Raw genomic sequence first — 12,850 nt, 5'->3', positions numbered from 1 at the left:
TGATTGTTATAATAATGCGAGCCCCGTGAAGCAACAAAGATGCTGAGTACCTTTTTACGGACGAGTTGAGTGCTGAGCGCACACCAGGAAAATTTTCAAGGAGTTTTGACAAGGCGATTCGAAGACCCGGTAACTGAACCAATATGGGGCCATTGTTCGTGCTGCTCAAGTTATTCCGCCCCTTATTTGGCACGGCGTGGTATTTCAGTGTTTCGTCAAGCTGTCTGGCTTCTAGACATGAGCCCGCGCTACTTTTCAATGTTCACAGAAATCGAAAGGCATCTGAATGGCACGCCCCTTTGAACCTGAGGGGATATCAGGGGCAACGCATCAGTAGCCTTAGCAGCACTTCCTGAGAAGTGGGCTCCAAGGTTGTTTCTAGGAACGAGAAGAGCGTATTGCTCGATCTGTGGAAATAGGCGCGAACGAATTTGAAGGAAGTTAGGACGACGAAAACGCCAGGCAATGCTTCTATTTTTTTGTGCGAGCGTGATCCGATATTTTTCAGAGAGGCCACGTATGCATACAACATACTCTAAGTCACATACAGGTATGATGTACTGTGCCTACATAACATGCACCTACGCTGCACGTGTACAGCATACACTTTCCTATATAACATTAAACAACACAGGATAACAAAGAAATTTAGAATACAACAGTGCGAAGAAAATAGCGCTGCCACTTTACGCTCATTATGAATAAAACATAAGATCAATATTTTTTACAACAGTACTCTGTGGTGTTTGCAGATCCGCTAACAGTGCTAGACTATAGCACTGTCCCCAAGAAATTTTAATGCATTACCAGCATAAATTCATTCAGCATTTATGTGTGCATTTCATTCATGCAATACCAGAAATGGTGACTCAGCGCTTTTTCTGCATTTCGTTTGCGTGCAGTTGCGGTCCAAGAGGAGTGCAACGGAAAGAGCACGCCTCAAGCCTAGACATCACAAGTGCAGGAGTCAAGAACTGCCACATGACAAACGAGCCCTACGAAATGGTTCTGCTTGCTACGCCGTCGGATGTCACGGAGTTCAACATCAGCGACGGTGACGTCATCGCACGTGACAGCGAAGGGTGGCCGGAGGAGTTTGAGGAGGAGTTCTCCGAGAACTTCCAGAGAGCTGTCACTGTGCTCGGATACTTATACACATTTTTCATCCCGCTGCTCATTGTGCTGGGCCTCATCGGAAACGGGCTGTCTTTCGTCACATTCCTGTTCACGCGACTCAAGGTCCGGGCATCAAGCTTTTACCTGGGGACGCTGGCACTCTCAGACTTCGGCTACCTTTTCCTCATGGCCTTCGTCTGGCTCGACAAGCAAGGAGTAAAAGTACGTGGATGCACAAACTTGCCGCCTGTTTTGAATGCGATGGCACAATGCGGTACACTGATCCATCTTCGTCGTTCGTGTCGTCACAAAGTGGCCGATCCGGGAGGTGCCGTAATCAATGGCCTCGTTGGGCTGAACCTGTCAACAAACTCACATTGCTGTCCCTCACCTACGGCATGCAGACGTACGAGTTTACGTAGTAATGAGTGGCTCAGTTTCTAGCAGTGTAATAGGATGAGCTAGAAGCTTTCGAGTCTTGTCGTACTAAGCGTACCCTTTTATCCATCCACAATCTGCATTGATTTCGAAAAAATAGGCACACAGTCAATAAATAGTCGATGCTAATTGAATGGAAAGAAAAGGAATCTCACTGCTGAGAGCAAAATCCTGAGTTCAATTTCCAGTCACCGTAGTCGCATTTCGGCGAGGCGAAACGCAAATTCTCAGGTGTAGGAAGATTCCTGCGCTGGTTTCGAATCCATTGTTGACGAATGAAGCCGTAACCGTTTAATATATATTGCCTCTATGTCCCTAAGATGAAGCGCGCAAATTATTAAGAAATAAAACTTCCGGCAGACTTCTGTCGCACATCATTACGACTTATATGGGCAACGATAAACAGCCGCATTACAGCGGCCACAAATGGCTAGAATGCACCCACGTGTACCTGTCTGCAATGCGATAGCTTTTATCACCTCCCAAGGCAACAGATATCCAGTAAAAATTTTCTACAGTACCCATTATCAATTGACGAGTGCCTGAATACTCATAATCACAATATTACCCTCATCACTATCATCATCAACATTATTGTCATCATTACGGGCATTATTGTCGTTATCGTCATCATCATGAGCGTCGTCATCATCGGTCATTCTCATCATTACCATCTTCACGTGTATGATGACATCATTACCAAAGGTATCATTCTCAAGTATCTAAGGTCACATCATAGTTGTTGTTATCATAATTATCATCACGGTAATCACTGTAGATCGATGAAACCTGCTGCGATACAGACGAAATACGTTTGGTGACTATGTCGATGGGGTCATAGCATTACTTAGGGGCTAGAAACCGAGTAGGGGTAGGAGCATCCACATAATTTTCTCGCATTTAAAACGGTGGTGCAGTTTTCTTTTTCGCTCTTTCGGGCTTCTCAAATAGGGGCTCTTGCGCATAGCTGCCGGCATCATTACGGCTGCATCTGTGCCGAACTGACCACGTCGCTACTCCCTGCAATGAATATCCTTTCAGCAGTGCTATGAGAAACGGACCTTTTCTACCGTACTCCACACCTTGCACCCTGAAGTCAGCTCTCTGTATCTCCAGTGTGCGGTCAATCACGAGTGCCATTTTAATCATGCTTCCATCGATGCTCTCAGTGGACACCACGCCCAGATTGGCTCTTCTCAGAGTAACAGAAGACAAACTTTTCATAATGGGTCGACTGCGAATACGATAGAATCTAATTCTAGGTACAAGCCTGGCTCGGCAAAAAGTAGTAGTGGATCTTGACACGTCGTGTGCCTTAATTGTAGTGCAACACACTAAACCTCGTTGATGCAACCTCCAAGAGTCGTCGTTGTGCTTATGTGTACGTTTTGAAGCTATAACCACTGTTTGCATGTACGGAAACATCACTGGCTCGGTACAGGAGTATCTAAATCTGAGTGCGCGTGCCGAAGTGGATGTGCGAGGATCACGAAGTAATTACTGCGTCTTAATGGAAAAATAACGAAGATATCAGCAATGCGACGTTCAATACAATTAACCAGGCGAACACGTGCACGGCGAAGGACGACTACGCTTATGTCCAATATAGTCGCGTATACTCTCAAGGTGCTGGTTGAAGCAATCGACTTCATTAGACAAGATTTTTTAAAGACATCCGGGGTTTCCCGAGCAGGAACCTTTGGGTATAGTACGGCCCAACACCAAATTTAGGTTTGAGCAGTACGTGTAGATTGCATAGGGCATTACGAACACGTAATAATGACGTTTTCAGCTTATAAGCGTTATACGGCTTATGGCATAAGGCATTCCGTTAGCTAACAGAATTACAAAAGCACTCAAACAATTAAAAGAAGTAGGAAAAGAGCAGGATATAGGCAGTCCTCCATATAGAAACAATACTCATACCTTGCATCGGATAGACAGTCGTAACATGCTTGATTATTAGTAGGTCGGGCACCAAGTGACACTCTTGCTTCTTGCACAGCACTTCCGGTTCACCTCTTGAGACGACCGGTGGCGAAATTCAAAATAAATCAGAAAAATTGAAAAAAATAGTATAGTACAAAATTATTGGGTTTCATTATATGTACGATATCAGTTCATAAGTTTAGTTACAAGTTCAATTACTGAAGTGTCTCGAATAATTATAATTAATTAGAAATCCCTGATTACCGCACACCAAAGCACCGAACCGTAGACCTCAGAGACCCGCCACGTGAGCACGACATTGGCGAAATTTCTGGAAACACGGAAGTAGAAAGCGGAAGTAATGAGGTCACTAATGATATCATACACAAGAATGTGGCACAATGTTTAACCGGCTAATTAGGTGATAACATTTGCCTGGCGTAGACTGAAGATCTGCCTAGCAGAGCGGATGTAACGTCACTCCCTCATGTCCGGCTTCTCTTCTCTCGGCGCGCATCTGCTCGCTATCTCGCTTGCTCTGAACAGCTGCGCGCGCACTCGTTGCATGCTCCAATGTCAGCGCCAGAGAGGCCTCGTAAGGTACGTTTCGTGCGCCGCTCGGTAGGAGGCTACGCCCCACAAGGGGGTGCGCGCTGTGCTTTCTCCTCGCCCCTCGCCCACATGTCGTGCCAGGGGAAAGACGTTCGCTCGCTTAACCTAACGAGCACCAACGCCGAGGTGCGAGGGCCACTGAGAGACTTCTAAGTCAAATATTAGTGTCGCCTACCATTTTTTTTTTGCTTCGGAAGCAGCAGGAGTTTGGTGCTACTAGCGAATCCTCGCATTCATCACTAACACTTCGTGCGTTCTGAAATACAATTTAACTCGCTGCCGGAACGCACGTGGCAGATGCGACACGCACTCTCAATCTTCACACTTCTCAAGAACTAATGTCACTCAATGGTACTTCGTTAGAGAGGCCATCTGTGATGCGTAACATATAACCACATGGGGTGAATTGGGCGTGTTGGTGCACCCTCCCTAAATATCAGAGTAAATCAGGCATCCGTGTAAAATATAGATTTAACCGCAGTCTATACACAGGCTCTTCAACCGAAAGGTAGAGTTGATACTTCTCCATAAACTCACCACATTCCGGATATACATTTCGCACTGTGGGCTGAAGTCGCAGGAAAAGTTTACTTATTCTGATATCCCGTGCTACGAAATATTCTGAGGGCGGCTGTACATATTCAAAAAGAGGGCAGTGCCTATAAAGACACAGACGGAGGGAAGCCGACGTGTCTCTATTTCCGGTCAAGCGAGCACCTCAAGGAGTCGGCGTGTTCTTCGGTGGACAACCGCTATCCGTCGGCCACGGAATACGGGTCGTCAGGATCTTGTGGTGTGAATGGAGATGCCAAGCGTGTGTGTACCGAGGTCTTCTAAACGTGAGAGTTGAGCGCCCACTCTCGTCTTCTTTTGCGCTACCACTTTTTCAACCACATCGATCCACGGAAACACACAGTTACACAAAAACTAGTTTTCACATTATATAAAATCGTGTTGTATCATATACAGTGTAAACAAGTGAGTCGATCCGCAGCGAGCGGATCGCTTTGCCAGAGCCGGATGCGTGCGCACGAATTACTTCTCGTGGGACCTCCATTTCTACGTCGAGTCCGTCCAGGCTGGGTGAGAGTGGAACGCTACTGTCAGCTCCGAGGCTGAAGCTGTTTTCCGATGAAGACGTTGTCGGTAGCGTTTGGGCCGCGGGATTGATATCATCGCCGCCCATTTCGGCAGCTAAGGGCTCATTCAGATGCAACGACGCAGTGGCTGTTGCAGAAGAGCCACGAATCGGATGCGGCGTTCTAAACGACGCGAATCAAATCAGGCGGGTGAAGCCACATCAGATTTTGCGGGGTTATCGAGCGTACAAATTGCAGGGTCCCGTGTTTTAGCCATGTTTATTGGCCTTGATACGCTCAGGAGGACTGATGGTAGCAGCCAAAGTGGAGACGCTATCGGCCGCATTATGCCTGGCCTTTGCTGCTTGGGAGGCCAGCGAACATAGCGTGTTGCGGTTGGCCATGTCATCAATAGCACGGTCTTCTTTATGGTGCAAGAGGCTGGCGAACAGGGTGTGGTGTGATTTCTTGCTTGCTTGCCTTGGAGAGTGGCTCATACCTTCAATGTCGAATTGGCCAAGAATCTAGTAACTTGCGAAAAATGTATGAGTCTTATATGCGTCTTAAAAGAATGAGGAAAGGATTTAACGTATAATTTCGATGCATCCCATGCGACGTAGAAATTGAAGGAAATGAAAAAGCTTACACTCGTGCACACCTGGCACTGGCATGTGTCCCAAAAGTAAGAGTGTCAAAGATTTTCAGAACCATAAGAAACAATCCGCATTCCACATAGGGCTATTCACCACACACCGCACTCAGCCTGTATGACCCATGGACTTACCTGTAAAGAAGCAACGCTGTTGTACCGCATCCGAACCGACCCCGCGTACTCCACGGCTTGGTTATTCAAGACTGCACGATGTGATTTCCCATTCTTTGCCTTCTCTGGTGATATCTCCTACATTGCAAATTTTATCTTTCATTATCATCATCATCATCAGCCTGGTTACGCCCACTGCAGGGCAAAGGCCTCTCCCATACTTCTCCAACAACCCCGGTCATGTACTAATTGTGGCCATGCCGTCCCTGCAAACTTCTTAATCTCATCCGCCCACCTGACTTTCTGCCGCCCCCTGCTACGCTTCCCTGCCCTTGGGATCCAGTCCGTAACCCTTAATGACCATCGGTTATCTTCCCTCCTCATTACATGTCCTGCCCATGCCCATTTCTTTTTCTTGATTTCAACTAAGATGTCATTAACTCGCGTTTGTTCCCTCACCCAATCTGCTCTTTTCTTATCCCTTAACGTTACACCTATCATTCTTCTTTCCATAGCTCGTTGTGTCGTCCTCAATTTGAGTAGAACCCTTTTCGTAAGCCTCCAGGTTTCTGCCCCGTAGGTGAGTACTGGTAAGACACAGCTATTATATACTTTTCTCTTGAGGGATAATGGCAACCTGCTGTTCATGATTTGGGAATGCCTGCCAAACGCACTCTAGCCCATTCTTATTCTTCTGATTATTTCCGTCTCATGATCCGGATCCGGAATTTTATCTTTATATGGCCGCAGTTGGACACAGAAAGGAAAGCGGTGGTCGACAGCTTGCAAAAGAATGGTCTTTCGCATAAGACCTTTGAAGACATCAGTTGCCCTGGAGAGCCTGCGGCAATCAGGAAGATGGCGCGACCACTGCTGATTGCCTTCATACGAGCCACGGGCCTCTTCCACGCCTGGTGACACACACAGTGACACTTATAGGAAACTCAGGCGGAATAACTGCCAGCTATGTATGCCAGCCCAACCCCGCCTGCTGCAGCACCACCATGACCACCGTTTAAAAGAAGCACTATTGAGAAATTTGGACCAGTTGAAAAGAATACATTTATGTAAAACTTATATTAGCAAGGAAATCGTCCTGATTCAATTATATATGCCTCAACAGCTGCACCAACAACTCTATGATAAGGTTTTAGAGAAGAGGCTCCGAAAGACAGAATATCGGGAGTTGTTATATTCGATCTGGCACCATAAAATTATTGTTTTTTAAAGTGCGCTTTCTTAAGGATAAAAAACTGCGACATGACAGGAAGAAGAGTTCTATTGTATCATCCTCCTATCGTTATGAGTACAAAGAGGAAGAAGCCAGACCAGATCGATGTAGATAATACTTCGACACCGCTATTCGACATCAGAATTTGGTAAACAGAACTTAATTATTTCTATTTCGGTAGTTATTTCTACTCCAGGGGAATAGAATGTGACGGAAATCAGTTAAACTTGTTAGTTATAGGTTCCAAGAGTCTTGCATGACTGCTCGTCTCCTGAACATAACAGCAGTTATGAAAGCTGACACAGGATTGAGCGGGAGAATCGGAACACTAAGGGCCACTCTCGCCAAGCTGTCGGCAAATCTGTGCATAGCTAATTCTATGTGACGAGGTACCAATACAAATCTAGTTAGTGTAAGGTGAGAAGGTATTAGACAGTGAAGTATTCATGAAATATGTGAGCTTCTACTTGCAGTGAGAGCTGCACGTAAAGAATGCGTTACTATTACCACATCCAAGATTGATGAGTTCACTTTTTGAGCAGCCAATGTAACCGCCAGAGATTCAGCTTGGTATACTGCTACGTAATCAGGAAGCCCTAAAGAAAACGCCCAGTCTAAAGCTGAAGAGAAAATTCTAATACCATATTTTCTTGTGTTTATGATGCATCTGTTGCGATTACGGCGTTTATTTTAGTTACAGTAAGTTATTTTGTAATAGCGCATTTAATATAACGTAAGAAAGTTGTTTCGCGTTGTTTAGATGTATATCATTAAATATAATCTCGCGATTCTCTCTCCCACGGCCAATAGGAGGGATCTCCCATAATCGTACACCTAAATGACCAACAAGTTCCTCCACAAGGACGTCCTGAGGAGTGCGGAACCGAGGCGAGGAAGATGGATTGAAAAAATTATTGCAGGCTGAGGAACAAAAATGATTGAGATTTTTCAGGGGAATCGTACATCTTTAAGATTGTTTGAGCTGTTAATAACCGAAACCTACACAAAAGAGGCGGTAAACGTGATTCCAGGTATAATACACTGCTGGCTAGGAACTTTGGTAACCCAAGGCACGGGCGTGAAGCTTCCCGTTCCAGAAGAACAGGGGACTGTAATTTATATGGTAGTATCGTTTGGAATCCCTACAAGCAGTACGAAATAGACAGAGTTGAGGCCATCCAAAGGAAAGCCATTAGATTTTTCTACCGACGTTATGAACACCAGTTCTCACCATCGTCACTCATTTCCTCACTCAACCTGACATCTTTCGCCGAACAACGACACGTTCATTCTTTAAAAATTTTTAATGGCATTATTCACTCATCTTGTCGCCTCTCCAGTAATGAATATATCACCTTTGCAAAAATCTTCTAGTAGGAGGCATCACGCGCTTAACATTACACCATTTTTTGCACGCACTAATACGTTTAAGTTTAGCTTTTTCCCTAAAACAGTTGAAGCCTGGAACTCGCTACCAGGAACCAACCGTTCTCTCCCATTAAATGAATTCTTGTCTGTACTCCCTCAACACTGCGCCTAAACTTTCTTTGTTGCCTATTGTATTTCTTTCTTGTATTGTATTATCCACTCGTGCTATAGCCCCAGCAGGGGCTGCAGTATGTGTAAATAAATAGATAAATAAATAAATATGCCGGTGCGCCTGAATGTAAAGCACATCCAAATTCCAAAATGGGCCATACGTAAATTTTATAAATCATCACAAGAGAGTCTCTCCGCATCTCCGATCGACTGTTGCAAAGCCTTCTTAGCATTCTAACCGCATTCCCTCCTTTCTTATGTGGGATATTGAATGTGGGTGCGCCGACTAAGCTTGTCATCATATATTATACTGAGGTACTTTACTGAGTCCTACCCACCGGGGTTTGTTAGTGGCTATTGTGTTGGGCTGCTAAGCACGAGATCGCGAGATTGAATCCCGGCGAAGGCGGCCGCATTTAGATGGGGGCGAAATGCGAGAACACCCGGGTACTTAGATGTAGGTGCACGTTAAAGAAACCCAGGTGGTCGAACTTTCCGGGGTCCCCCACTACGGCGTGCCTCATAATCAGAAAATGGTTTTCGGCACGTAAATCCCCATGAAAAGACACTATATTTTTAAGAGGTGTAATAATTTTAGCGAGTTTCTAGCGGGAAGGCATCGACGAAAATTGAGTGGAATAGTTTACGACGTCGAAAAGGACATCCGGAAACTGCGTGAATAAGATTTTTAACATTTTCGCAGTTACTCCATCAGCACCTGGGGCAGAATGAGGCTTACGTTCCACTGCCGTAGCCAGTTTCCACATAGTGACCTCAATAAAATTATCTAATCGGATTGATAGCTTGGTACATGGAGATAACAAGTAAGTGAACTGATTTTCTAAACCCTTAGTGATTTCTGCTAACCTTCGCGTCATTTCTTCTGCAATGAAAATTATCGAGTCAATGTTACTCGGCCGCGGAAGTATATTTCGCTACGAAGGAAATTGAACAATCTACATTTGTTTTTAGATTTTCATAGATGATCCAGTTTGCCATAGTAGTTGTCCTTTTCTTGAGAAACTGTATGTTTAAATATACTTCTGTAGAAATAATAATCGCCACATTTTAGGGCACTTGTTCTGTGACAACTTTGTCCAGGCTGCTTTTTTTCTTTTATACTGACGTGAATAGTTGGAATTCACAAAGAAGTCCTTAGCCTGCTTGTACATAAAGAAAGATCGTTGTACCCGCCAATATATGGTATGATGGAGAAGATGGTATTCATCTTTGTTCCCCTACATGCTCACTCATCTGTTGACCTATAGGTAGAACCGAATAAAACATCAAAAGATTTACAGCAGTGCATATTCAGATACGTGAATTCAGAATTTCAGTTATGTGAAGATATGTGAACTACTGCTGTGAATTCTTCGGACTTCAGTTTGAGACAAGCTTCCACTGTTACTTCTTGAGATGTTCAGATGACGCAAGCTATCATTGTGACAAGAGAGAGAGAGAAAATAATGCAGAGAAAGGCAGGGAGGTTAACCAGAGGTAGTTCCGGTTGGCTACCCTGCGCAGGGGGAAGGGTTAAGAGGGATAAAAAGAGAAAGAGAGTGGAAGGGGGAGATAGAAAGAAAGGGAGACAAGCACGAACAAAGCGCGTACACTACAGAACGGTAGGGGGCGGCATTCTTAGAGTCTGTCGTGAAGCCCCGTAGACCGCAAGAACGTTAATAGCGCGAATAAGGCCTTCAACGCGGATGTTCTTTCGGAGCATTGGCCTAAAGCTTTTAGTTCTGAAAGTGGACGATTGTCCAGCTTGTCCAGTACCCTGCACATCACTTGTCTCTCAGCACTGTATCGCGGGCAGACACAGATAATGTGTGCGAGCGTCTCGTCGATGTTACATGTGTCGCACGTGGGGCTGTCGGCCATTCCTATGAGGAAAGCATAGGCTTTTGTAAATGCAACGCCTAGCCACAGACGGTAAAGCATGGTCTGTTCACGTCGTGGTAATCCAGGCGGGAGGTGCATCCGTATGTCCGGAGACAACGAACGCAACCGACACATGGTGAAAACATTTGAGTCCCACAGGGGCAAAGTACACTCACGGGACATCAATCGCAGCCCAGCCGCAGCGTCTGTTCGCGAAAGCGGAATGAAGACTCGTTGACCACTTTCATGTGCCGATCGGGCGGCTTCGTCGGCTTGGTCATTCCCGCTGATGTTACAATGTCCTGGAAGCCACTGAAAGATTATGTTGTGTCCCTTATCATAGCTTTGATGATATATGTGCCGAATTTCTGAGGCCAGTTGTTCATTGGGTCCGTGGCGCATTGGGCTTCGTATGCACTGAAGGGCTGCCTTGGAGTCACTGAAGACTGTCCATTGTTGCGGTGGTTTCTGCTTAATGAAATCAAGTGCAGCACGGAGCGCCGCGAGTTCTGCACCCGTTGATGTGGTCACACATGAAGTTCTTAACTTGATTTCCTCAGATTGTGCCGGGATGATGACTGCAGCAGCAGCGCTGTTGAGTTTTACTGAGCCATCTGTGTATACATGTTTCCGGAATCTGTGCACGTTGTGAATGTGCTCCAAAGTTGCTTGCTTCAAAGATTGCAATGGCGCTCCAGCTTTCTTTCTGACTCCTGGAATTGTCAGTTGCACTTGCGGCCGGTGCAGACACCACAATGGATCTGACAATCGTGAAGCGGGCGTAAATTCTGATGGCAGGTACGACTGATGTCTCACAATAGTTTTAGCAAAAGTTGAAAGTGGCCTTTTTGCTGGCAAGCAAGCAAGATGGTGTGAGGGAATCCGAGTCAGGTGTCGGATGTGCGCTCTCAGGACATCTGTATCAATGTAGACTGTCAAAGGCGCGTCTCTGGCTATGGCCACTGTCGCAATCGATGACGTTGTTTTGGGAAGACCGAGACAAGTCCTGAGTGCTTGGGCTTGCACGCTCTGGAGTTTGCGAATATTCGTAGTACAAGTATTACCTATTATGGGTAAGCTGTACCGCAGGAAGCCCAAAAACAGTGCTCGATATAGTTGCAACATTGACGGCACTGTTGCGCCCCAGGACTTCCCGCCGAGAAACGCAAGAAGGTCCACAATGGCGGCCAAACGCTTCGTCATGTACGAGATGTGAGGGCTCCAAGACAAGTCTCTATCAATGATGACGCCAAGAAATCGGTGCGTTCGTCTATATCGTATGATTTGGTCATTAATCCGCAAAGCATACGGGGACATCGATTTACGAGTAAAAGCAACGACTGCACATTTCTCAGAAGAAAGCTCCAGGCCTTGTCTTCTTAGGCATCTTGACACAGCCGTTGAGGCTTTCTGAAGGAGTGCGCGGACTTGTACACAAGTTTTGGTTTTTCGCATTAGGCAAGAAATTACTCTAAGTACTCAGTTTCTTTTATTAAAAAAATCCTTTTCCTTTGAATTCTTTGAACTTCAAGGTTAGAGAAGCTATCGCTGAGAGTTTTAAAGATTCAAGCTGCTGCTGTGACTATTTCCTACTCTCGGATGAGGCTCACTTTAACTTTTGTTTTTTTGATGAGACAAGCTTCCGGTGCGACTTCTTTGGACTTTAGAAAGGGAGAAGCTATTGCTTTGAGCTGATGTGCCTTATGATGGGTAGAAGCTACTCCTGCGACTACTTCGTATTTTCCGCTGAGACAAGCTGTCACTGTGACTTCAAAGTTTTCGGTGGCGAAGCTATCGCTGTGATTTGTTCGGACTTTAGGATGAGAAAACCTACTACTGTGACTTTTTTTAGGATGGAGTAGGCGATCACTGTATCTTATTATTCTGACTTTCGAGTTAGGCAAGCTATCACTAACTCCTTCGGTCTGTTGACGAGACAGCCTTTCGGTGTTACTTCTTTGCCCTGTAGGTTGAGAGAAACTATCTCTATGAGTTTTGCTTTTCTATAACAAGCGACTGCTGCGACAGTAGTTTTGAATGAAGCAAGGTTTCGTTGCGAGTTCATGCTTTAAGATTAAATTTAAAATTAAATTGTTGGGTCTCACGTGCGAGAACAACGATCTGATTATGAGGCACGCTGTAGTGGGGGACTCCGGAAATTTGGACCACCTGGGCTTCTTTAACGTGCACCTAAATCTAAGTACATGGGTGTTTTCGCATGTCGTCCGCATCGAAATGCGGCCGCTGTGCCCGAGCTTCGAA

At 45.5% G+C, this 12,850-nt stretch overlaps 1 protein-coding gene across 1 annotated transcript in view; it reads left to right on the top strand.

The window, feature by feature from the left end:
• The window catches only part of LOC142563558 (uncharacterized), a 142,484-nt gene that overhangs the window by 99,426 nt on the left and 30,208 nt on the right, over positions 1-12,850 (top strand). The window contains exon 3 of the mRNA XM_075674140.1: positions 903-1,338. Within this exon, the coding sequence (XP_075530255.1) occupies positions 982-1,338 (357 nt within the window). The 5' untranslated portion in view covers positions 903-981. The remainder of the gene's footprint in view (positions 1-902; positions 1,339-12,850) is intronic.

The sequence above is a fragment of the Dermacentor variabilis genome, chromosome 11 (assembly GCF_050947875.1).
Source record: "Dermacentor variabilis isolate Ectoservices chromosome 11, ASM5094787v1, whole genome shotgun sequence".
NCBI lineage: Eukaryota > Metazoa > Arthropoda > Arachnida > Ixodida > Ixodidae > Dermacentor > Dermacentor variabilis.
This window is presented reverse-complemented; position numbering and strand designations above follow the sequence as displayed.